The sequence below is a fragment of the Oncorhynchus keta genome, chromosome 8 (genome assembly GCF_023373465.1).
Source record: "Oncorhynchus keta strain PuntledgeMale-10-30-2019 chromosome 8, Oket_V2, whole genome shotgun sequence".
Taxonomy (NCBI): domain Eukaryota; kingdom Metazoa; phylum Chordata; class Actinopteri; order Salmoniformes; family Salmonidae; genus Oncorhynchus; species Oncorhynchus keta.
This window is the reverse complement of record NC_068428.1, coordinates 20,246,827-20,274,449: the sequence shown is the minus strand read 5'-3', so window position 1 is coordinate 20,274,449 and position 27,623 is coordinate 20,246,827. Positions and strand designations below refer to the sequence as shown.

Genomic DNA, 27,623 nt, shown 5'->3' with positions numbered 1-27,623 from the left:
GTTTTGCCCACTGGGTAGGAACTCAATTCGGTGCAAAAATAATAATTTTCCGACACAAAAACAAATCCAGGGGAAATATAAGACGATACAAACACAACACAACAGTACCACTTGACTGTCATACCTCTACAAGCTTCAACTGACGCAAAGGCAGGTTGTACATGAAATTCAATTGTGTTCAACTAATTAACTGATCTCACTCATAACATGACTTTTAGTCTTATTATAGCATTAACTTTTGTTTGCATCTCAGTTATTACTTTACTGTAATGCCAATCCATCAATGTGGTTATACTGTCTATGGGTAGACCTATGCGTTGTCCTGACCTCACAGATTTGCTTAACTAAACTGATGGTTATCATAAAGTTATGCTTACAGTAGACTTTAAAGAAACATCACCTAATATGTTGTTCCACTCCTACTTTTAGAAACCAGAACAAAGGCTGAGTCAAAGCCACAATATTGCAAATGTTTTAGGAGTATCGCAAATCCACAGACATTATTTCTGCCATTTTTATTGTTTGTAGGAAATGGAGACCTGCCTCTTTCTAAGAACTACCTGTACTAGGAAGTTAACGCACCATGCAAAGTATACAGTATTTTGTAACAAGTCCTATTTTTTAAAATAAAAATAAATATAATCCCACACTCCAGTGGATTACACACTATCCACGCGCTTTACAATAGTAAAGTGACATTATATATTTACATGGCAATTACTTGTCCACTGGGGGCCAGGCAAGTGCCTGTTATAGTAGCCTCAGGGCTCAGGTGTGGTGGATGGGGTTGAGGCAGGGCCTGTGTTATGGGCAGGCCTTAGGAGGCCTGGCTCGCCCTACTGTGCCACCTTGCCTGAACAAATAAAATATTTAAATGTTAATAATTTATTTGACGAGACATGCGCCGACAGAAAGACTCATCAATCTCAGATAAAGCAACCGAGCGAGTGAAACAGCACCCCTCTGTCTCAGTATGTGTAGACAATGTATCGGATGCTGTCTGGTCAAAAAGAGTGTGGCATGCAATACTCTTTTTGAAACAGCATAAGATACACGGGCTGTATATAGTAAGAAAGAGGGGCGCTGTTTTGTTTGTTGAGATGCTTTCTCCGGTTGGATCATTTCAGCCACTTCCGAATTTGAGGAAAGTTGGCGGGTGCACAGTGCTGGAATTATTTTGGACAAACGTGCAAAGGTAACTTACTTTTTGAAGTGATTTGTTTAACAATCATGATTGGTTGTGTTGATGCCACATTTAGCCCATGCTCAACATTTGGTTGAGGATGGGCTAAATTGTGGGCTACGGCTTCAAACATCGCAGGTTCAATCTCAGTGATAGGCACATTGTTGTTGTTTCTTTTCATGAAAATGTTTATGTTTTAACCCTAACCCAAACCTTAACCACTCTGAATTGATGCCTAAACTTAGCCATTGAGGTTAGTTTTAGTTTCACGAGTGAACGACAGCACTGTCGTGCAGTTTGACTGCCGGCTGACAGGACGTGTTGACATGTTGTGTGAATTGACATGGGAATTGGTATTTGGCTGTTTCAAAGTTTGAAATGAGGTGTTGTAATTCTATAGAAATTCTGGAGGTAATTTTACAAAACATATATGTTTTTACACATGCATACAAAACATGTAAGTAAGTAAGCCTTGTCCAAGCCAGAATGGCACATAGTGCAGGAGCCTATCTCCTGTTTCTGTAGCATAAGGCAGCTTGATTTACTGTATGTACATCCTCTGGACACTCCCTAGACTAAACATGCTACTGTATCAATGGTTGCCAGAACAACACAACAAAATTGTCTAATTAACTAAAGTATTTTAATAATTTTATTTTAACTAATAATTAAACTTACAGAAATATGTGCCATTTCTTGAATGTAAACAAAGTAGCCTAAGTGCTCTGTGTGAAACGAAACCAAGAAAGACCCATTACCTTGCATGCTCTTTAGTTAACATTGTGCAGTCCTTCAAATAATTATTATATCATCATTGTGCCAACTACCTTATCCCTACAGGCACGTGTACCGTTGGGATGTCAAGATATAATAATGGTCTATGATTAAGTTAATGCATGATCATGCGAAATCAAATCAGATAATGTGCTGAACGACTGCTGTTTGCCACATTTTATTTAAATAAAAAAGCAAAGCATGCACGCAACATGTAAATTGATAATAGCCAACATGAAGAGACAAAACGAGATACATCATGGATCATAAGTGAGGTCATAAAGCTGATCTACAATGGATTTGACACAATAATTGTGATACAACATATATTTCTGTGATACAATGGAGTTTGTCTGCACAAATGTTGTTACTGTGTCGTGTCTTCTCAACACATGTTATTATTTTGGTACAGAATAATAACTCAATTGTAGCACAACGGTTGTGACAAATGCATTGTACATCAGTGTGTGCGGTGCCTATCTTACATTCTGCTCAATGTAAAGCCGTTATCTTTTGGATGTTTTGCCCTCTTTTTAGTCTCCCTCAGAATTTGAATACACACATAATGACTTAATCCATGATATCAACAACTATTCTTTAGCAATGTCTTAGACAAGAGAACATATGACCTTTTACATGTAAATTAAACGTAATATAAATTGTGACAAAATGAACATTGAATTATTCAAAGAGAGAATGTAATGTGTTATTTCAGGAACAATCTCAATTCTTCATGTTAGCTGATTAATCCATTTACACAGTCATACTCTTATTTAAACACCCCCACCCCACAAAAAAAACAATAATCATGTTATTCAATATAATACTCAATAATCCCGATAAAAAGTTCAAATACCAGTTTAGAATCAATCGCTTTGTGTAAGACATAACACCTAATCATGTCACTGAGAGTTGGGGTCAGCTCTTAGTGGCAGTCACTTCAAGGTCACACTCAAGGTGTTAGCTACTCTATCCCAGTGCCTCAATTGATGATGTGCGGCAACACCTTTTGATTGTTTCATTATAATCACATTTGTTGTATTGAGTTAAGTGTTGATGAAAGTCTATGATCCACCAGTAGTGCTGGATGTTGGAGCTGCTGAAACATTGAAAACATCTGGAACAGTAGGAACAATAGGTCAAACAATGGCACAATGTACTCTAGTATAAGGGCATCTTAATGGGAAGTTGTGCCCAATTGCCTAAGAGTATTGCTTTATACTATAGACCTACTTCTCCTCCGTATCCGGAAAAAGCCCAAACCACCTGACGATGATGTTGCAGCACTTGTGGTCTGAAATGAAAATATAATATTGATAAGGGAATTTGTATGTTTAAGGTAATGACTAAAGAATTCCACCCTGAAACATAATTATTAGATTATGTAACATGTGTAATGAATAAATTAGACTAACGTAACTATTGATAAACTTAAGTCCAATAAGGTTTGGTCGAGACAAGTAAGGGAGAGAAATGTGTGTGTGTGTCTAAGAAAACACAGAGGACAATTAAACATGACAACAAATTAAACATGACCGGACCTGGTTAGAACTTTCAAAAACTTACAACATGAAAGAGACACTGTCAAGGTCCCTCTAATCTCATGAGGGAGGGAGCGGTATGGAACTGCCAGCTTGGTAGTGATATACGAGGAGTGTGGACTGTGGGGAAAGACACATCCCACCTACTGTTTGTGTGTCTGTGTGTGCGTGTAATCCCCCTACTGCTTGTGTGTCGGTGTCACGTTCTGACCTTTATTTCCTTTGTTTTGTCTTTATTTAGTATGGTCAGGGCTTGAGTTGGGGTGGGCAGTCTATGTTTGTTTTTCTATGTTTGGTTTCTGTTTCGGCCTAGTATGGTTCTCAATCAGAGGCAGGTGTCGTTAGTTGTCTCTGATTGAGAATCATACTTAGGTAGCCTGGGTTTCACTTTTGAGTTGTGGGTGTTTGTTTCCAGTTTAGTGTTTGTTGCCACACGGTACTGTTTCGGTTTCGTTCATGTTCACGTTTATTGTTTTGTATTTCATAGTGTTCAGTTTATGTCTTAAAATAAACGTTATGCACACTTACCACACTGCGCATTGGTCCTTTGATCCTTCTCGCTACTCCTCCTCATAAGAGGAGGAAGAATGCCGTTACAGTCGGTGTGTGCGTGTAAGTAGGTGGGGGGTAGGAGTTATAAAATGATATGTCTTTGTATTATGGACTTCAGAACGTTCTCTGAATAAACTTTACTTGCCTTTTGCAGAAGCTGAGTCTTTGCCTAATTATTATTAAACCCAGGGTCTTACAAACCTCGGGCATTGGTCAAAGCTTAAATAATTGTTTAGTTATCATCATTGGGATTGAAAATTATCGTGACAAATATAAAACATTCAATACTAGCTTAAAGGTAGTAAACTTCCTAACATGTTCAACAAAGTCATAAATACAATAAAATGGTCACATGAGTAAGCATAGACAATAGGGTAATAAACATGTTGTGGCCAGCAACAAATAATTTAGATTTATAACATAATTATTTAATTATAAACATATTCAAACTATATTATGCAGCCACGACACAACAGTGGTAGGCCTGATCACCGACAACGACAAGACAGCCCATAGGGAGGAGGTCAGCCAAGCCATAAGAGTCCTGAACAGGTAATCAAATGGCTACCCAGACTATTTGCATTGTGTGCCCCCCCAACCCCTCATTTTACTCTGCTGCTAATCTCTGTTTATCATATATGCATAGTCACTTTAACTATACATTCATGTACATACTACCTCAATTGGGCCGACCAACCAGTGGTCCCGCACATTTGCTATCCCGAGCTATCTGCATTGTGTCCCACCACCCGCCAATCCCTCTTTTACGCTACTGCTACTCTCTGTTCATTATATATGCATGGTCACTTTAACCATATCTACATGTACATACTACCTCAATCAGCCTGACTAACCGGTGTCTGTATGTAGCCTCGTTACTTTTATAGTCTCGCTACTGTATATAGCCTGTCTTTTTACTGTTGTTTAATTTCTTTACCTACCTATTGTTCACACAATAACTTTTTTTGCACTATTGGTTAGAGCCTGTAAGTAAGCATTTCAGCGCACGCGAAAAAAAATCCCTTACCTTTGTGCGGTTGGAGGACACTTGTGACCTTCCTGTCAGAGCTTCCCGGATCTGAAAGCACAGACAAGGAGTTCATCAAATATATTAATTGTCATTACAAAGCACATTACAATACATAATATGAGAGGTAAGTGGGTCATGAACATACCTTTTTGTCCAAAAGTGTTCCAAATACCAAGATGAACAATCCCTTTGAATGATAACATGGTGAAGGATGGAATTACCATACCAAATTCAGTATATATTTAATTGTAAACATTCATCCAAATCTTAACTTAGTATAACATGCCATCGGGAATTTAATGCATTTAAAAGAAAAAATATTTCAAGACAATTGCACTTAACCGAGGACCAGTTATTTACTAGTGTTATTTAACTGAGTTAAATACCTGTAATGAATTGAAGATTGCAAACACAATATGGATTCCTAAATTGTTTGGTGTAGTCATGGTTCCTACTCCTAGTCCCCAGGTAGTACCAAAGAAGGGAGTCAGAATGGCCAGACACCTGGCGATGACCACCAAAGCATTTCTCTCATCTGGCTGAGTAACATCCCCCACACCTCTCCTCAGCATTTTGAACAGAACCACAATCAGGATCAAAAGGTTGATGGCCACTATGGTCAGGGCAGGGATCACAAAAGCCAGAAGGGCCTTTGACTCTGTCCAGTTGAGCCAGCAAACCCCATCATTATCTCTGATGTATTGTTTCCCTGGGGCTGTCACTGCGATAGTTATGACAGCAATGATGAGGGGAGCTCCATAGCCCAAAGAAAAACTGATGGCCAACATTGCTGGTTTAGACATGTGAGAGAACACCATGACAGTCCAGTAGAGCAGCAAAAGGCCTGAGACCAACATCCAGAAAAACAGAGCCAGGTAGAAAAAGTGGATGAAAAATGTTGCTGTGGAACACGCAGCAAGATCTTTTTTTTCATTGTCGGAAATTGCTGCACCAATAATGAACCAAATGTCAGCAATCAGAAGGGAAACGGCGATGTTCACTATAGAGACATGACGCATGTAAGATGTGTTGTTTCCAGTCACAGCATTCCATACCAACATCTCAATGATGAGACACACGACCAAGCAACCCATTGATATGCCAACTCCAATGTAAGTGATAAATTCCAAAGCTCGAAACACAGCTGGAATGGAAGGCGACATCAAAATGGAGAAGGACGTCAGATGATTACAGTGACAGGTGACAGTGCCATTCTTTTCAGACTGCAGTTCACATCCTTTATCATCCCATCCTCCAAGGCCGTCAAAAAGGTTGAAGTTCCAGAAAACACATTGAGGATTGGCCAGTGCCTTGTTCAGTACGTCAAAACTGAACGTCACATTCTTAATTGTGCCATTCACCTTCACCAGAACCACTTTTCCGTTGATGGTGTTGACACTGTTGACACTGTTGTTCAGACTGCTACTGTTTCTCGCAGGTAAAACATTATCCAAGGAGTCAAATGTTATTATGGTGATTGAATTGAAGGAGGCTTCAGATGCCGGTATGTCTATCAGAACAGACGAGTTTAAATTTAATAAGTTGTTGATTGAGTTGTTGACTGTGGTTTTGTTTAAAATAATCCTTGACGTTTCTATGTCAAAAAAGTCATATGTAAGGAAATTGGAAAGTGTTTCAACGGTGCCCAGAAAGGCTGAGCTTTCGTTTTTGGTGAGGTTGGTGTTTAGAACATCCCAGGACGCTTTTGCTCCTTTGGAAGTAAGTACACCTGCCGTTTCCAGGAAATTCTAGAGATCAAGATAGAAATCAGAATTAGTACAGGATTACTGAAATCCTAATAAAAGTAAAACTGTTGATGTCAACATACCGTCATCAATGGTTTGTTTATTGGGGTACTTCGGGACACATTTGCAACATTTTTAAGAATATTAACAACAGTAGAAATAGTTGCAGGTGATGCAACTATTCTATCTTGGAGGTTAAAGGTGCTGTTGCGGAGTCTTTCCAAAAAAACTGGAAGACCAGTCCCCACTAAAGCCTGTGTGGATTTAAAGTGATGAAAGAAAAACAATACAAGTGTATATAAGGATTGATACTATATATAGTACTGTAACAAGGCAATACCATCATTACTAAACCATTTTCATATAGAGTATATTTTATATGTTTTATGTTAACATATTACCTGAGATAAAAAAAACAGGTTTTCAATTTCTTTTAAGACACAGTTATTCTCCCGAACTGAAAAATGTCCATTTTCTTGACAAATAGCAGTCTTTTGACCTACTTCATCCAATTTGCAGTCAGCTACAACTATCTCATTCACTTGTCCACTGCCAAAGATCATATTATTCAAGCAGGTAAACCCTAGAGAACAATGGGATTTGTGAAATTATACAATATTTATAATTGTAATCTTATAGATATTACAACTGTAGATTACATGTCATGAATTATGGGATTACATGAAGGCGAATTTAAGCGAAATTCTTGTGACAATATTTTTGATGCACACCAGAAAAGCAAGAAAATGAACAATTCATCTAAAATCACTGCTGCCACAGTTTAAACTCATCAAAATACTGTTTGAATGTATTTCAGGACAAGTAATAACTAACTTGGTCCACCAAATCCACCAAATACTAACCTAATCAAGTACTTACTTATTTTATATTTTTCTCCAAGTGTTGAGACAATATCCTCTTTTGCTTTTGCAATTTCCACATTATCGACAATTGTTGTTATAACAGTAAAATCTGCAATAACACTTCCACTCCTATTCATGTGAGAAAAAAATATCAGAAAACATATCCACAAATGAATAGCATGCATGTGTACATTAGCAAAAATAGCCCATAGATACACTGTATAACATCAACCCCAAGTCCTTTTCATTTCGAGGAGAAACTCTTGTCTCTGGGGCAGTGGAGGATTTAAGTATAGGCGACATGGGCGTGGGCGGCATCATGGGCCGGGGGCGGGTCGTCCGCCCAACATCTTTTAGAATGGTGACATTTGCACAATCCGTTTTCTATCGCTCATTTGCACATCACGTCAATAATATCATGAAAACGGTGGTTCGCCCAGGGAGCCATACAAGCTAGAACCGCCACGGCTCTGGGGCATATACTGAAAATGTATTTGTTATATTGGATATTTTAGACCACAGTTTAAATTGTTAGAATTTCAGCAACCTTCAATTCTTTACATTTGTGCAGAAACTATTATATGGCCCATACATCCCTCAAAATCACCTGAGTGTCACGTCCTGACCTTAGTTCCTTTTTTATGTCTCTATTTTAGTTTGGTCAGGGTGTGAGTTGGGGTGGGCATTCTATGTTTGTTCTGTGTGTTATAGTTCTATGTGTTTGGCCTGGTATGGTTCCCAATCAGAGGCAGCTGTCAATCGTTGTCTCTGATTGAGAACCATACTTAGGTAGCCTGTTCCCACCTGGTGTTTGTGGGTAGTTGTTTTCTGTGTCTGTGTTTTCACCATACAGAACTGTTTCGATTTTCATTTCTTTCCTGCACTTTGCTAATTTGGAATTTTCTTGTGTTCTGATATAATAAATTATCATGGACACTTACAACGTTGCATTTTGGTTCGATCCTTCCTACTCATCATCAGACGAAGAAGAAGTTTGTTACATTGGGATTGAAATTATACATTAAACTGAACGTTGAGAAATTTAAGGTGACATTTAGTATTTGAATATTCAAATTATTAGCACATGAAATGAAATAATATAAAATGATAAAGTATTGAATAGAGGTAATAACACTGGAGCAAAACTTACTTTAACCTATTTAACTTTGCTGATATGAAGCCTCGCATGTTTCTCTTATATATGACTTTGATCTGTGTGAGACAGTGAAATGATTATTGATCAAGAGTGATTTCAAATAAATTATTGAAAAGGACATGAAATGAACATTTGGTACATATCAAAGAAATTGTAATTTGTCACATATCATGACAAATTTACAATGGACATCCACAAATTAATACATACCATACGAAATGTAATCTGTCATACTAAATGGAGTGAGACTGATTTACGTTTACTATGTTACATCTAACCCTGAGTCCAGGTTGACACTTTACATTACAGCACATGGACATTGTGATAAGCATGAGGGAATATAGTATACTCACAGTTTGATCAATATCTTTGAACATTGCATTATTTTCATCATTGAAGTTAGAGTCAAAGGTGATAGCCATAGTAAATTGTAGGTTCAGTGTGTTTTCTAAAAAAAAAAAAAAAACAGAACAAAATATAAGAATACGGAAGTTAAAAATGTAATTACACATTTGTATAACTGAGGTTGCTTTTGACCATTTTGTTTTTTTCCTACTAGGGCACAGTGGAACAGAAAAACAATTTGATGAAGACATCAGAGTAACTGTTTTTTTGGCGATGTCCAACTTCTTTCAAACATGTAACAAGGAAATAGGTCAAATTAAGGAGGGTGTTGTTGGAGTTGTTGAACTTTCTGTGTTTTTATGTTGGTACTGAGGTACAGTGGAACATAAAAACATGATATATAACACATTGGTGTTACTGGAATATTGGTGATGCCTGACTCAATAATACCACAAGGAAATACCGTAGGTCCAATGAAATGACATTATTGATTTGTTTCTTTGATGTTGTACTGGAGGGGTTGTTGGAGTTGTTGAACTTGCTGTGGACTGTTTTGTTGTTGGCACATACACGTAAAAGTATTTACTTTACTGACATTGCTGTGTATCACTGAATGATTACATTTAGTTTAACAGAGTAGTTTTGTACCGTAACTACATGTAATAAGGAACTTACTTGTTACGGCAGGAGTTGGAGTGCTCAAGTTATTTGTCATGGACTTTTAAATATATTTAATTAACCAACAGAGAATCTATTTTTGAAGATGTAAATTACTTTCCATACACAAGCCATAATTTGTTAATTGTGTAATACTCTGAGATAGCCTAGTGGTCAGGGAGCCTAGTGGTTAGAGCGTTGGACTAGTAACCGAAAGGTGGTGAGATTGAATCCCCAAGCTGACAAGGTAAAAATCTGTCGTTCTGCTCCTGAACAAGGCAGTTAACCCACTGTTCCTAGGCCGTCATTGAAAATAAGAATTTGTTCTTAACTGACTTGTCTAGTTAAATAAAGGCAAAAAAAGATAACCCAAACAAAATCACATCTGAACAGGTCAGTGGATTTTTGACACTGTTACATGCATTTGAAATACATAGATTATTGTGTAAAACCAGTACTTGTTTCCTCTTCTGCTGGCAAAGCTGTGGACGCAGAGAAATGTGAGATGATTATGATGATGGCTGGTTCTCTAACCTGTTTCACAGATTTTTGTCTTTCAGCTGTAGGCCTCAAGTAAATATACAACTATGAATAACGCTATGGCAAGTTCCTCTTGGTAAGACTTTAATTAGTACAGTAAAATGTTTGTTAATTAAATAGTCATGAATAATTGTCTCATACCTGGTGTTGGAGATGGTGTTGGACAAGCCGTCAGATCTATGTGGTAAAGGAGATAGGGGTAAGCTTAGAGTTTAAATGTTGCTGAACGAATACATAAACATTGATTAAACTAGCACAGTGGAGGTGGTAAGGAAACAGTTACTTGTGATTGGCTGACAAAACGGTCCATAAGGAGGAATGGCTTTGATACATCCACAGGAGTCATCAGTGATGTTGTCACAGGACCCATAAGAGAGACACTGGACACATGACCAACCATACTGATCCTCACATCTGCATGTGTTGTTTGGGTAGCATGCTGTCAATGAAAGGAGAGTGGAATGAACATCATCCTCATCTGTGAGAGCAACTATTTGAAAATATCTGAACCAGTTGTTGAATATATTTTACAATGCACAAGGAATTAAAACTCAAATGAGCAACAGCAACAGAAATCTCTTACCAGTAGTGAAGTTCACCTCTGTTACACTTAACACCTTGGAGATCAGGACAGGGTAGGTCAGGCCATTCACACTTGCCCTAAGTACATCTATCAATGTAGCTGAAATATCTGTCATGTCCAACTCAATTTCAATAATTTCCCCATAAGTGGTTGATGGCTCTATGGAAAATTACAATTGAATAAATCATGACAAGCATGTCTATTATGTTCAGTAAATGTAATCTACTGCTTGAGTAACTTCTTGGAATACCTGCTGTAGTAGTTGGACTTGGATCTGTTGGGATTAGGTAAAAGACATGTCACCAAGAAGAATTACGCAGCTGGGAGACGTTGCCAAAAACAACTACAACAACAGGTACAATGTCAAACACCAAGTGGAAGTGAGAATCAAATAGTTACTTGTGATTGGCTGACAGAACTTTCCATCAGAAGGATAGTTATTTAGGCATCCACGTATTTTGCCATCAACGATCTCATCACAGGACCCATAGGAGGAACACTGGTCACATGACCAACTATACTGGTCCTCACACCTGCACCTGAATGCACTGGGGTCTGAGGAGCATTCTGTGAATGGAGGGTAGTGGACTGATTATCCTCAACATGGAGATGCCAACAACGTCCAAGTTAGTTTTTTAAATACACCCTTTACTAACACATGAGCCCTGTAGGTCTTGAACCTTTTATAAAATGAAGAAAAAAAGAACAATTAAAAACTCTTACCAGTAGTAATGTTCATGTCTGTTACATTTAACACACTGGAGATAAGGATGGGGTAGGTGACACTTTTCACATGGAACTTTAGGTAATGTATGTCTTCAAGTGGAATATTATAGATGTCCAACTCAACTTCACCAACTTTCTCAATGAGGGTTGCTGTCACTGTGGAAACAATTAATTAAAAAAAATCTTTATTGTTCCCTGAAGTGCAATTCTTGTGGACCATAAAAATAAATATACATACAATACCAGTCAAAAGTTTGGACACACCTACTCATTCCAGAGTTTTTCTTTGTTTTTACACTTTTCTGCATTGTACAATAATAGTGAAGATGTCAAACATATGAAATAACACGTGGAATCAAGTAGTAACCAAAACATTTTGTATTTGAGATTCTTCAAAGTAGCCACCTTTTGCCTTTGCAAACTATTGGCATTCTCTCATAAAGCTTCAAGAGGTAGTCACCTGGAATGCAGTTAAATGAACAGGTGTGCCTTGTGAAAAGTTAATTTGTGTCATTTCTTTCCTTCTTAATGCGTTTGAGCCAATCAGATGTGTTGTGACAAGGTAGGGTTGGTTTACAGAAGATAGTCCTATTTGGTAAAAGACCAAGTCCATATTATGGCAAGAACAGCTCAAATTAACAAAGAGAAACGACAGTCCATCATTCCTTTAAGACATGAAGGTCAGTCAATCTGGAAAATGATGATGAAACTGGCTCTAATGAGGACAACCACAGGAAACGAAGACCCAGAGTTACCTCTGCTGCAGAGGATATGTTCCTTAGAGTTAAATGCAAGTCAGATTGCAGCCCAAATACATGCTTCACAGAGTTCAACAGACACATCTCAACATCAGCTGTTCAGAGGTACCACTACTAAAGGACACCAATACTAAGAAGAGACTTGCTTGAGCCAAGACACACAAGCAATGGTCATTAGACTGGTGGAAATCTGTGCTTTGGTCTGATGAGTCCATATTTTAGATTTTTGGTTCCAACCGTCGTGTCCATGTGAGACACAGAGTACTGTAGGTGAACAGATGATCTCTGCATGTTTATTTGCCACCGTAAAGTATGGAGGAGGTGTCATGTTGTGGGGGTGCTCTGCTGGTAACATTGTCTTTATTGATTAGAAATCAAGGCTCATGTAACCAGCATGGCTTTCACAGCATTTTGCAGCGTTACGCCACCCATCTGGTTTGCGCTTCGTGGGACTATCATTTGGTTTTCAACAGGACAATGACCCAACACCTCCTGGCTGTGTAAGGGCTATTTGACCAAGGAGAGTGGTGGATTGCTACATCAGATGACCTGGCCTCCACAATCACCCAACCTCAACCCAATTGAGATGGTTTGGGATGAGTTGGACCACAGACTGAAGGAAAAGCAGCCAACAGTGCTCAGCATATGTGGGAACTCCTTCAAGACTGTTGGAAAAGCATTCCAGGTAAAGCTGGTTGAGAGAATGCCAAGAGCTTGCAAAGCTGTCGTCAAGACAAATGGTGGCTACTTTCAGGAATCTAAAATCTAAAATATATATTGATTTATTTTTTGGTTACTACTTGATTCCATATTTGTTATTTCATATGTTTGATGCCTTCACTATTATTCTACAATGCAGAAACTAGTAAAAATTAAGAAAAACCCTTGAATGAGTAGGTGTGTCCAAACTTTTGACTGGTACTGTACATTTAAACAAATTATATATATATATATATTTTTTTTTTAATCTCAATGAGCCCTTCCTGGTTAAATAAAGGTTAAATATATAACCAGGAAGGGCTCATTGAGATTTAAAATCTCTTTTTCAAGAGCGTCCTGGCCAAGATAGGCAGCACCAAGTTATTACAAAAATACAGACAAACAACATGAAAAACTACAAGTAATCTAGTAAAAATCATAGAATTCACAAGAGTATAACAAAATCAAAAACAGCAAATTAAAATCATTGACAGGTCAGGGAATCAGTCTCAAGATCATTCATCAGTGATTTAAAAATACCAATCGGGACAAGTTCTTCCAGATTAAAAGTATTTTGTAAGGTGTTCCAAGATGATGGCGCAGAGTACATAAAAGCTCTTTTGCCAAATTCAGTTCGGACATTTGGAACAGTTAGCAGGATAACGTCCAGGAAACGAAGAGAATACCCACCACATTTCTGAACAATAAAAATGCCCAAATAAAACGGTAGTAAACCCAAAATGGCTTTGTAAATAAAAGTATACCAGTGACTGATCCTACGAGTGACTAGAGAAGGCCAGCCAACCCTGGTATACAAAGTGCAGTGGTGCGTAAGGGTTTTGCAGTTTAAAATAAATCTCAAAGCACCATGGTAAAGGGTGTCAATTGATCTCAAATCCTGAGCGGAAGCATTCATATATAAAATATCCCCATAGTCTAGTAAAGGCATACATGTAGCTGATACTAGCCTCCTTCTGGCTTCAAAATAAAAACAGGGCTTATTCCTAAAATAAAATCCCAATTTCAGCTTCAATTTTTTTGTAAGTTGTTGAATATGCAATTTAAAAGATAGGCCATCATCAATAAAATTCCAAGATATTTATATGAGGTTACAACCTCAATCTCCTTTCCCTGACAGGTAGTAGTAGTAGGTGAAAGGTTCAGAGGTCTATTTCTTGCTTTAGAAAACACCATTAGTTTAGTTTTGTCAGTCCAGATAGTCTAGTTTTTGGACATGTTCTCTCGAATGACTTGACTGGCAGAATGGGCTGATGGACTAACAGCTGGGCCAGTTGATATACCACTGCCATGACTGTGAACTATTGGTTAGGCTTAGTGTGTCGTCTTATAATCATTGCTAAGGTAAAAAGTATAATGAGGATAAGCTTCAATTGACACAAGGTATGTTGAACAGTATAAAAACCAGTTTGCATGTTCTGGAAAGCTTTTGTAAGAGACGAGGCACAACAGTAAATAACAGTATCATCAGCATAAAAATGAAGTTGCGCATTTTGGACATTTTTGTCTAAATAATTTATATAAATAGTGAATAAGAGAGGACCAAGTTCAGAGCCTTGGGGCACACCATTAACGACAGACAATTTAACCTCTCTGAGCACAGAACCCGGTAGCGGGCTGAAATTCCACAACATACTGTGATCGCTAGATAAATAGTCATATTAAACATTCATGAAATTACAAGTGTCTCACATGTATCGAAAGCCTAGAATCTTGCTAATCCAACTGCGGATTTACTGCGAAAGAATACGATGTGATTATCTGAGGATAGAGCCCCATAAAAAAAAAAAAATTCAACCAGCACAGGCGTAACAAAATCACAAACTGCATTAAAATAAATAGTTTACCTTTGACGATCTTCGTCTGTTTGCAATCCCAATGCTCATTGTTACACAATGGATGATTTTTTGTTTGATAAAATCAGTTTTTATAGCCTAACACGAAACATTTTGTGGACCGCTTGTGTCGTGAATTCCGTCTCATTCCATTTTCGACAACACATTCAAGGTAAATACCCACACAGAACGCGACTTTTCCAGTCATGTTTGGTTTCACTGCAATCAACTGGTTTGTTTGTAACACAACCAAACCTGATGGGTCATTTCGTGGGACGTATTGACTGAAAGAAACCGTTTTGAAGACAACAAGTAATGACATCATTGTGCACCAATGATTTGCTCGCTGTTTCGTTGATTGACTGTATTTTAACCCAATGACCACTGATTGTCTTGAAATCTAGCTGGGTAGATAGCCAATGAGCTGAGGTAAACGGCAATAGGTAATGTTTGTGTTTTGCAAGACCAATCCATGTAGTAAACTCCAGCGTAAAGAGAGTCATTCGCTATTGAAGTTTCATACCGGAAGGATCAATGCATATTACACATAGCGTTGTTTCGCATATTCAGCTGTTTATATATCAATCAGTATGGCGACTAAGTCAGGGAAAGGTAAAAAAAAAGGTCTAGATATACAGATGTACACACAATTTTAGAATAAATTGATTGGAAAAGTGAGTCAGAGATTGTTGTAGGACGATTCATTTAGCGATTCCCAAGTGGAGAAATATTTCTTTGAACGGAGAGGACATCGTTTTGGACTGGTAAGTTCTTCTCATGCTAATGCCCTTGTTTGAAATTAATAATATAACATATTATTTGTGGTTTATTTTTAGAAGCAATATATAAAAATGTAATGTAATGAAATGTGAGATGCGTGTGTCTGCCGCCCCACCCCAACCCACATGAAATGAGGGGAGGGCAGGCCCACAGTAATGGCCAAAGTGAAATGGAGACAGTAGATACAGCTGGTCTGTTGTAATATAATAAAGACAGTAGATCTAGCTGGTCTGTCATAATATAATAGAGACAGTAGATCTAGCTGAAATGTCATAATATAATAGAGACAGTAGATCTAGCTGAAATGTCATAATATAAAAGAGACAGTAGATCTAGCAGGTCTATAATAATATATTCAACCTTATGTTCCCTGTACTCTATATATATATATGTTTATTATACCTGTTGATACAGGGCTCATATGTGAAACTATTCTAACTGAACAGTTTCTTTCACAGTGACACTGACTCCGAGTGGCAGCCCCCAGGGCCAAGGTGTCCATCCCCCCCTGAAGCTTGTTCATCCAGCTCCTGCTACAAGTGGTGTTCATCTGCCCAAATGTATTTCTGCAGGCATGGATGTGCCTCAGGGCCAAAAGGGCACAGCATGGAGGCGTCGCTATGTTCTTTTCAAAATGAAGTCCCCCATCACCAGTGCCACATGCTTGGTGACCCTCTGCAGAAAGAGACTGCTATGGCACCTGGCATCAGCAGCACAATATTGTGTCAAGCTTTGGCAAAGTGGGTGGTGTTATATCCTTCCTGTTTGGCCCTGTCCGGGGGTCTCATCGGATGGGGCCACAGTGTCTCCTGACCCCTCCTGTCTCAGCCTCCAGTATTTATGCTGCAGTAGTTTGTGTCGGGGGGCTAGGGTCAGTTTGTTATATCTGGAGTACTTCTTCTGTCTTATCCGGTGTCCTGTGTGAATTTAAGTATGCTCTCTCTAATTCTCTCTTTCTCTCTCTGAGGAGGACCTGAGCCCTAGGACCATGCGTCAGGACTACCTGGCATGATGACTCCTTGCTGTCCCCAGTCCACCTGGCCTGGCTGCCGTTCCAGTTTCAACTGTTCTGCCTGCGGCTATGGAACTCTAAACTGTTCATATTTACTCTTGATGTGCTGTCCTGTTGCATCCTCTACAACTACTGTGATTACTATTTGACCCTGCTGGTCATTTATGAACGTTTGAAAATCTCGGCCATGTTCTGTTATAATCTCCACCTGGCACAGCCAGAAGAGGACTGGCCACCCCTCATAGCCTGGTTCCTCTCTAGGTTTCTTCCTAGATTTTGGCCTTTCTAGGGAGTTTCCTAGCCACCGTGCTTCTACACCTACATTGCTTGCTGTTTGGGGTTTTAGGCTGGGTTTCTGTACAGCACTTTGAGATATTAGCTGATGTACGAAGGGCTATATAAATCAATTTGATTTGATAGAGGACTGGGGGTCTTCCAAATATTGAAAGTGTGTTAATAGTTACCCATGTTATTTTGTAAATTTATATATATTTTTTTTCCTTCATATTTTTTTCCTTCATATTTTTTTCTCAATTTTTTTTTTTTGGGGGGTTGTGTATTAGAATACCATTTTGGCATTTTGTATATAGTTATTTGTTTCAAAATGTATACCTTCACCAATTTGGCCACTTGAGTACATTTGGGCTACTTGTGTGGGACACCTGGGTGACTTCATGATAAATGTCATGTTGCACACTCATTTTGGAAGTTATCATTCTGAAACTTTGCACAAGTACTGCTGCCCTCTTATATTTTTCACTGAAATTGTCCCAATCATCCTATCTGAATGTTTGTTTTAACTTGTTCATTTTAAAGATGATGATACAACAATAAAAAGAAAAAAATATATTTTTTTTTCGTTGTATTATCTAAACCAGATCTATTGTGTTATATTCTCCTACATTCAATTCGCATTTACACAAACGTCAGAGTGTTTTCTTTGAAATGGTACCAAGAATATGCATATCCTTGCTTCTGGGCCAGAGCTACAGGCAGTTAGATTTGGGTATGTCTTCAGGCAGAAATTGAAAAAAGTAGAGGGGTAGCTCTAAGAGGTTTTTAACAGACATAAGCCCATCAAATTGAGTGCACTGAGTTCTATCAGACAGATAGCTAGCCAGCTAGCCCCCGAATAGCAGCACTGTAGAAACTATTACACTCAACGGAACGACTTGATTAGTGTAGTGTCAACAACGCAGCCACTGCCAGCTAGCCTACAAAGTCAACAACGCAGCCACTGCCAGCGAGCCTACTTCAGCAGTACTGTATCATTTTAATCATTTTAGTCAATAAGATTCTTGCTACGTAAGCTTAACTTTCTGAACATTCGAGATGTGTAGTCCACTTGTCATTCCAATCTCCTTGCATTAGCGTAGCCTCTTCTGTAGCCTGTCAACTATGTGTCTGTCTATCCCTGTTCTCTCCTCTCTGCACAGACCATACAAACGCTCCACACCGCGTGTGCCGCGGCCACCCTAATCTGGTGGTCCCAGCGCGCACGACCCACGTGGAGTTCCAGGTCTCCGGTAGCCTCTGGAACTGCCGATCTGCGGCCAACAAGGCAGAGTTCATCTCAGCCTATGCCTCCCTCCAGTCCCTCGACTTCTTGGCACTGACGGAAACATGGATCACCACAGATAACACTGCTACTCCTACTGCTCTCGCTTCGTCCGCCCACGTGTTCTCGCACACCCCGAGAGCTTCTGGTCAGCGGGGTGGTGGCACCGGGATCCTCATCTCTCCCAAGTGGTCATTCTCTCTTTCTCCCCTTACCCATCTGTCTATCGCCTCCTTTGAATTTCATGCTGTCACAGTTACCAGCCCTTTCAAGCTTAACATCCTTATCATTTATCGCCCTCCAGGTCCCCTCGGAGAGTTCATCAATGAGCTTGATGCCTTGATAAGCTCCTTTCCTGAGGACGGCTCACCTCTCACAGTCCTGGGCGACTTTAACCTCCCCACGTCTACCTTTGACTCATTCCTCTCTGCCTCCTTCTTTCCACTCCTCTCCTCTTTTGACCTCACCGTCTCACCTTCCCCCCCTGCTCACAAGGCAGGCAATACGCTCGACCTCATCTTTACTAGATGCTGTTCTTCCACTAACCTCATTGCAACTCCCCTCCAAGTCTCCGACCACTACCTTGTATCCTTTTCCCTCTCGCTCTCATCCAACACTTCCCACACTGCCCCTACTCGGATGGTATCGCGCCGTCCCAACCTTCGCTCTCTCTCCCCCGCTACTCTCTTCTCTTCCATCCTATCATCTCTTCCCTCTGCTCAAACCTTCTCCAACCTATCTCCTGATTCTGCCTCCTCAACCCTCCTCTCCTCCCTTTCTGCATCCTTTGACTCTCTATGTCCCCTATCCTCCAGGCCGGCTCGGTCCTCCCCTCCCGCTCCGTGGCTCGACGACTCATTGCGAGCTCACAGAACAGGGCTCCGGGCAGCCGAGCGGAAATGGAGGAAAACTCGCCTCCCTGCGGACCTGGCATCCTTTCACTCCCTCCTCTCTACATTTTCCTCCTCTGTCTCTGCTGCTAAAGCCACTTTCTACCACTCTAAATTCCAAGCATTTGCCTCTAACCCTAGGAAGCTCTTTGCCACCTTCTCCTCCCTCCTGAATCTCCCCCCTCCCTCTCTGCAGATGACTTCGTCAACCATTTTGAAAAGAAGGTCGACGACATCCGATCCTCGTTTGCTAAGTCAAACGACACCGCTGGTTCTGCTCACACTGCCCTACCCTGTGCTCTGACCTCTTTCTCCCCTCTCTCTCCAGATGAAATCTCGCGTCTTGTGACGGCCGGCCGCCCAACAACCTGCCCGCTTGACCCTATCCCCTCCTCTCTTCTCCAGACCATTTCCGGAGACCTTCTCCCTTACCTCACCTCGCTCATCAACTCATCCCTGACCGCTGGCTACGTCCCTTCCGTCTTCAAGAGAGCGAGAGTTGCACCCTTCTGAAAAAACCTACACTCGATCCCTCCGATGTCAACAACTACAGACCAGTATCCCTTCTTTCTTTTCTCTCCAAAACTCTTGAACGTGCCGTCCTTGGCCAGCTCTCCCGCTATCTCTCTCAGAATGACCTTCTTGATCCAAATCAGTCAGGTTTCAAGACTAGTCATTCAACTGAGACTGCTCTTCTCTGTATCACGGAGGCGCTCCGCACTGCTAAAGCTAACTCTCTCTCCTCTGCTCTCATCCTTATAGACCTATCGGCTGCCTTCGATACTGTGAACCATCAGATCCTCCTCTCCGAGTTGGGCATCTCCGGCGCGGCCCACGCTTGGATTGCGTCCTACCTGACAGGTCACTCCTACCAGGTGGCGTGGCGAGAATCTGTCTCCTCACCACGCGCTCTCACCATTGGTGTCCCCCAGGGCTCTGTTCTAGGCCCTCTCCTATTCTCGCTATACACCAAGTCACTTGGCTCTGTCATAACCTCACATGGTCTCTCCTATCATTGCTATGCAGACGACACACAATTAATCTTCTCCTTTCCCCCTTCTGATGACCAGGTGGCGAATCGCATCTCTGCATGTCTGGCAGACATATCAGTGTGGATGACGGATCACCACCTCAAGCTGAACCTCGGCAAGACGGAGCTGCTCTTCCTCCCGGGGAAGGACTGCCCGTTCCATGATCTCGCCATCACGGTTGACAACTCCATTGTGTCCTCCTCCCAGAGCGCTAAGAACCTTGGCGTGATCCTGGACAACACCCTGTCGTTCTCAACTAACATCAAGGCAGTGGCCCGTTCCTGTAGGTTCATGCTCTACAACATCCGCAGAGTACGACCCTGCCTCACACAGGAAGCGGCGCAGGTCCTAATCCAGGCACTTGTCATCTCCCGTCTGGATTACTGCAACTCGCTGTTGGCTGGGCTCCCTGCCTGTGCCATTAAACCCCTACAACTCATCCAGAACGCCGCAGCCCGTCTGGTGTTCAACCTTCCCAAGTTCTCTCACGTCACCCCGCTCCTCCGCTCTCTCCACTGGCTTCCAGTTGAAGCTCGCATCCGCTACAAGACCATGGTGCTTGCCTACGGAGCTGTGAGGGGAACGGCACCTCAGTACCTCCAGGCTCTGATCAGGCCCTACACCCAAACAAGGGCACTGCGTTCATCCACCTCTGGCCTGCTCGCCTCCCTACCACTGAGGAAGTACAGTTCCCGCTCAGCCCAGTCAAAACTGTTCGCTGCTCTGGCCCCCAATGGTGGAACAAACTCCCTCACGACGCCAGGACAGCGGAGTCAATCACCACCTTCCGGAGACACCTGAAACCCCACCTCTTTAAGGAATACCTAGGATAGGATAAAGTAATCCTTCTCACCCCCCCCCCCTTAAAAGATTTAGATGCACTATTGTAAAGTGGCTGTTCCACTGGATGTCATAAGGTGAATGCACCAATTTGTAAGTCGCTCTGGATAAGAGCGTCTGCTAAATGACTTAAATGTAAATGTAAATGTAGATAGCAAACCATGCAACTGCATGCTCTGAAAGACCTACACTCGACAATCTCTGCCTAAGTATAGCATGCTCAACTGTATCAAAAGCCTTGGAGAGATCAATAAAAAGTGAGACACAGTGCTGTTTTTTGTCAAGGGCTTCAGTGATATCATTTAAAACCTTCATGGCTGCTGTAATTGTGCTATGCTTCTTCCTGAAGCCCGATTGGTACATTGATAAAATATAGTTAGTAAATAAAAACTATTTTAGCTGTTCACTCACAAGTGTTTCAAGTATTTTCACCAGGGTTGACAGCTTTGAGATTGGCCTATAATTATTTAAAAGAGTTGGATCTCCCCCTTTTAAAAGTGGTAGGACAAATGCTGATTTCCAGATCTTTGGAATTTCATTACATTCCAGGGTTAGATTGAACAGATATGTAAGTGGTTCAGCTATGAAATCAGCTGCCAGATTTATAAAGCAAGGATCCCAAAAGATCAGGACCTGCAGGCTTTCTCTGATCTAAGGATTTCAAGGCTGTATGTACCACCTGCACTGAGAATGGCAAAAAGCTACAAGTTTGACCAGCTCTCACTGGTTCATCCACACAAGGTTGTACAGAGACAGAGGACACTGAATCAAACAGTCTACCAGATGATACAAAGTGCTCATTGAAACAATTCAGCATTTCAGTTTTGTCATACACAGCAACAGAGTCCTTCAAAACACATGACGGTAATTAATTAACATTACTGTTACCAGACATAGACTTAATAGCCTTCCAAAACTTTCTAGGGTCATTCAGGTTATCAGTGGTAACAGACATACAATATTCAGACTTGGCCTTCCTGAGAAGAAAAGAACACTTGTTTAGTAACTGCCTAAACATAAGCCAATCAGCATCAGAACATGATTTCCTCGCTTTAGCCCAAGCTAGATTACGGTCGTGAATAATACATGACAGCTTAGAAGAAAACCATGGATTATCCCGCCCTTTAACCCTGAACCTGCGGAATGGGGCATGCTTGTTTACTATTTGGAAAAAAACATGAATGAATGAACATGAATGAATGAATGAATGAATGAATGAAAGAATTTCCAGGCAGTTTCAACATCAGGGATAAACTCAATCTTGCTCCAGTCAAAATAAAACAAATCATGGAGAAAAGCCTGCTCATTAAAACACTTCAAATTTATCTTACGAATAAAAAGTGGGTTTGTCTTAGGAACCTTAGTATTTCTAACAGCAACAACAACACAATGGTCACTTAAATCATTACAAAAAACACCAACCGCAGAATATTTATGTATAACATTTGTCAATATCAAATAAATCAGGGTAGATTTATCTGGGCATTTAAGAAATGTAAGAAATAAATAAAAACATGCACGCAGCAAATATCCTGCACACAGCAAATATCCTGCACACAGCAAATATCCTGCACACAGCAAAAATCCTGCACACAGCAAATATCCTGCACACAGCAAAAATCCTGCACACAGCAAATATCCTGCACACAGCAAAAATCCTGCACACAGCAAATATCCTGCACACAGCAAAAATCCTGCACACAGCAAATATCCTGCACACAACAAATATCCTGCACACAACAAATATCCAATGGCAAAGGGCAGTGAGATAAATAATGATGTTTTAATAATTTCGGATTTGTGTGAGCATAAAAATACGATTTTTATTTGTCATTTTCTAAGGTGTCTAAAGGCACATTATGGGGGCAGACATGTAGGTTTGAGCTGACTCACCCTCTCGCTTTTCTCCAGAAGGATCTTGTGATCCATCAGTGGGTGATTCCTGGAAAAGATAGATTTAATTTTGAAAAAATTATTTGTATCATTGCGTCAAATGAAGTATGTGTTTTAACACTCAGAAAATTCCCCTATTTGTTTTTATTTCACCTTTTTTTAACCAGGTAGGCCAGTTGAGATCAAGTTCTCATTTACAACTGCGACCTATGTATTGGCATGGTAGATTCACAGGGATGTGCAGTGTTATTACAATGTGGATACAGTTACACAACTGTGCTGTTTGTGTAATTATAATGTATACATGCTGTAGTTGCACCAATGGAACGAACAAACAAATCTGTTTTGAAACATATTATATTAATAGTGATACACCTAAAGATATGTAGCTCAAACAATATTGTATTTCTCTGACATTGCTTTAAATTGCCTTGTGAACATTTTCTTTTAGTTTAAGTCCATATTTACTGGCCTCTTACCTCTGATGTTACATTTGGAGTTTCCAAGCAATCTTGTTTTTCCAGACGAGAGCAAAATACCAAGAGGACACTTAAGTACCAAACTGTCTTTGGTGAGGCCATATCTGTATGAATATAGCATAAGATATACAAAACAAAGCATCATACAGTCAGTATTACACATTTGAGATTTTTACCCCAATGGAATATCAGATGGTGTACAGATTGTGAGATAGCATGGTTGCAAAACAAATTATACAATAAAACACAACTAAATAAGCACCAATTATGGTGACAGCTGAGGTATTTATGGGCTGTTTTCTTAATTATGTTACTTAGTAATATTCATTAACCTAATTGGAATGCTAAGAAGAACATTGTTGCGGTCTGATGAAGAAGGAAACATATGACTGACCAAATGGTTGGTCACGTCTCTGCTGCATTTTGGTGAATATATTAACTTATCTTTTCTGTACATACTGATCCAATCGCAATAAATGCAATTTAATCTGAAATTCATGCTCAAAATGATGCACATAGCATGCACTCCTGGATCTGTCTACTACATACAGTTGAAGACGTAAGTTTACATAAACTTAGGTTGGAGTCATTAAAACTTGTTTTTCAACCACTCCACAAACGTCTTGTTAACAAACTATAGTTTTGGCATTTCAGTTAGGACATCTACATTGTGCATGACACAAGTAATTTTTCCAACAATTGTTTACAGACAGATTATTTCACTTACAATTCATTGTATCACAATTCCAGTGGGTCAGAAGTTTACATACACTAAGTTCACTGTGTCTTTAAACAGCTTGGAAAATTCCAGAAAATTATGTCATGGCTTTAGAGGTTTCTGTTAGGCTAATTGACATAATTTTAGTCAATTGGAGGTGTACCCATGGATGTATTTCAAGGCCTACCTTCAGACTCGGTGCCTCTGTGCTTGACATCATGGGAAAATCAAAAGAAATCAGCCAAGACCTCAGAAAGAAAATGGTAGACCTCCACAAGTCTGTTTCATCCTTGGGAGCAATTTCCAAACGCCTGAAGGTACCACACTCATCTGTACAAACAATAGTACGCAAGTATAAACATAATAGGACCAGGCAGCCGTCATACCGCTCACGAAGGAGACGCTTTCTGTCTCCTAGAGATTAACGTACTTTGGTGCGAAAAGTGCAAATCAATCCCAGAACAACAGCAAAGGACCTTGTGAAGATACTGGAGGAAACAGATACAAAGTATCTATATCCACAGTAAAACAAGTCCTATATCAACATAACCTGAAAGGCCGCCCAGCAAAGAAGAAGCCACTGCTCCAAAACCGCCATTAAAAAAAAGCCAGACTACGGTTTGCAACTGCACATGGGGACAAAGATTGTACTTTTTGGAGAAATGTCCTCTGGTCTGATGAAACAAAAATATAACTTTTTGGCCATAATGACCATCGTTATGTTTGGAGGAAAAAGGGGGAGGCTTGCAAGCTGAAGAAGACCATCCCAATCGTGAATTACGGGGATGGCAGCAACATGTTTTGGGGGTGCTTAGTTGCAGGAGGGACTGGTGCACTCCACAAAATAGATGGCTTCATAAGGTAGGAAAATGATGTGGATATATTGAAGCAACATCTCAAGACAAGTTAAAAATTCCTGACTGCAAATGGGTCTTCCAAATGGACAGTGAACCCAAGCATATTTCCAAAGTTTTGGCAAAATCGCTTAAGGACAACAAAGTCAAGGTATTGGAATGGCCATCACAAAGCCCTGGCCTCAATCCTATAAAAAATGTGTGGGCAGAACTGAAAAAGCGTGTTTGAGCAAGAAGGCCTACAAACCTTACTCAGTTACACCCGCTCTGTCAGGAGGAATGGGCCAAAATTCACCCAACTTATTGTGGTAAGCTTGTGGAAGGCTACCCGAAATGTTTGACCCATGTTAAACAATTTAAAGGCAATGCTACCAAATACTAATTGATTGAATGTAACCTTCTGACCCACTGGGAATGTGATGAAATAAATTAAAGCTGAAATAAATCATTCTTTCTACTGTTATTCTGACATTTCACATTCTTAAAATAAAGTGGTGATCCTAACTGACCCAAAACAAGGAAAATTTACTGGGAATAAACATCAAGAATTGTGAAAAACTAAGTTTAAATGTAGTTGGCTAAGGTGTATGTAAAGTTCCGACTTCAGCTGTATGTACAAATAAGATATGAGAAAGATTACTTATTTTAATAATCGTGACACAGTGTCACAAACATCATATGTTGTCTAAGAGTCCTTCATTTACTCTTCTGTATTCACATTGTTAAACCTTGAACAAATATTACATTTATATTTACACCTGAACCCTGTGAAAGGTCATACTTAAAAATGAACTCAATCAAATCGTTTACATCATTTCAATATAAAACGTGAAAAGTAAATGTATTATCTTACCTCTCCGACTCTCTAAATTGACTTCTCAAGGAAGGGCAAAAAGGTTTCTGTGTGTCTCTTGCCAATTTGCCACTGTACTCTGACTCAGAAGGGTTGGGTTTTTGCGGAAGAGACATTTCAGTTGAATGCATTCAGTTGTACAACTGACGAGATATTGCCCTTTCCCTTTCCAACTCTCTCTCCGATTTGGTCCTGCAGTACATACCTACACATACATTATGGTCACAAGACGCAAGACTTATTCTTCCAAGAATTTCAAAGCAAACAGCTGGAGGCAGGGCTTTCTCCTATAGAGCAACATTTTTATTGAATGGTCTGCCGATCCATGTGAGAGATGTCGACTCGGTCTCAACCTTTAAGCATTTACTGAAGACTGATCTCTCCCCTGCTAAAGGGGTGACAGGGTAGCCTAGTGGTTAGAGAGCTGGACTACTAACTGAAAGGTTGCAAGTTCAAATCCCTGAGCTGACAAGGTACAAATCTGTCCTTCTGCCCCTAAACAGGCAGTTAACTGTTAGCTGACTTGCCTAGTTAAATAAAGGTTCAAATAAATTGAGTGTAGTCTAGCCCCAAGGTGCAAAGGTGAAAGACAAGGCAGTGGAGTGATGAACAACCCTTGCTGACTCCCCTCTCTTCACTTGGATTCTCTGCCTCTGATCCTATTTTGGAAGCTGAGTCACTGGGTTTCTAGTTGTCTCCCATGCTGTCCCTGGGAGGGGTGCACCATGTTGTGCCAGGATTTTTCGCTGTACACAACTTGAATGGGTTGAGTCACTGAAATTATCTTCCTGTGCACCCTGTCTCAGACTCCAGTATCTCTGCTGCAATAGTCTATGTGCCACGGGGCTAGGATCAGTCGATCCTATTGGGTGTAATTATCCTGTCTTATCTGGTGTTCTGCGTGATCTTAAGCATACTCTCTAAAATTCTCACATCTCTCTCTCTCTCTCTCTCTTCTACCAGAGGACCTAAGCTCTAGGATTCTTCAGGACTACCTGACTGTCTCTGTCCCCAGTCCACCTTGTCTTGCTGCGGATCCAGTTTCTGCTGTTCTGTCTGCGGCTATGGAACACTGACCTCTTCACCGGACATGCTAACTTGTTGTTTTGACCCTCTGTCTCCCTCTCCACCACAACTGTTGTCTCGACCTCTGAATGCTTGACTATGAAAAAACAAATGTCATTTACTTCTGAGGTGTTAACCTGTTGCACACTCTATGACCACTGTGATTGTTATTTGACCCTGCTCGTCATCTATGAACGTTTGATCATCTTGATGAAAGATATGGCCATGTACTCTGCACAGCCAGAAGGTTTCCTAGGTTTCTGCCTTTCTAGGGAGTTTTTCCTAGCCATTGTGCATCTACATCTGCACTCTTTGGGATTTTAGGCTGAGTTTCTGTATAAGCACTTTAGGACATCTGCTGATGTAAAAAGGCCTTTATAAAAACATTTGATTGATTCATTGATTGATTATGAAGTGTGCTTTTGAGATGGCTATCAAGGTGATGTTTCCAGTAGGGGCCAGGGTTGGGGAGTAAGGGTTGTAATGGATTACAAAAAAAATGGTAACTGTAATCTGTTACGTTATCAGAATAACTATTGTAATCAGACTACAGATACTTTGAAAAACTAGATGATTACTTCAAGGATTACTTTTAAATTCAGAAAGGATGTTTTGCATAAAGAATCTTAGACACTTCTCTGTTTT

At 40.2% G+C, this 27,623-nt stretch overlaps 1 protein-coding gene across 2 annotated transcripts; it reads right to left on the bottom strand.

Moving 5' to 3' along the window:
• Positions 1-2,119: 2,119 nt before the first annotated feature.
• Positions 2,120-26,114, bottom strand: LOC118386965 (adhesion G protein-coupled receptor F5-like). 2 transcript variants are annotated; one of them, XM_035775012.2, is made up of 20 exons: positions 25,914-26,114; positions 23,489-23,592; positions 23,010-23,058; positions 11,693-11,851; positions 11,369-11,536; positions 11,220-11,243; positions 10,970-11,128; positions 10,670-10,825; positions 10,528-10,563; positions 10,305-10,328; positions 9,198-9,292; positions 8,839-8,900; positions 7,705-7,817; positions 7,227-7,408; positions 6,909-7,079; positions 5,467-6,828; positions 5,226-5,267; positions 5,078-5,128; positions 3,191-3,251; positions 2,120-3,074 (listed from the first exon to the last, which is right to left on the bottom strand). In XM_035775012.2, exons 2-20 carry the CDS (start codon positions 23,588-23,590, stop codon positions 3,022-3,024), a joined length of 3,069 nt encoding a protein of 1,022 aa, XP_035630905.2. In that variant the 5' UTR covers positions 23,591-23,592; positions 25,914-26,114; the 3' UTR covers positions 2,120-3,021. The 2 variants fall into 2 exon arrangements, with proteins under 2 accessions (XP_035630905.2, XP_035630906.2); XM_035775013.2 differs by lacking the exons at positions 11,693-11,851; positions 23,010-23,058; positions 23,489-23,592; positions 25,914-26,114 and having other exon boundaries at positions 10,970-11,003; positions 11,369-11,527.
• Positions 26,115-27,623: the final 1,509 nt, after the last annotated feature.

Coding starts and splice junctions, on each gene's coding strand:
- LOC118386965 (XM_035775012.2), bottom strand. CDS start 23,590: ATGGCCTCACCAAAGACAGTTTGGTACTTAAGTGTCCTCTTGGTATTT. Junction 11,537..11,692: donor AGACATGAACATTACTACTG/GTAAGAGTTTTT, acceptor CTCCATTCACAG/AATGCTCCTCAGACCCCAGT. Junction 10,826..10,969: donor AGAGGTGAACTTCACTACTG/GTAAGAGATTTC, acceptor TTTCATTGACAG/CATGCTACCCAAACAACACA.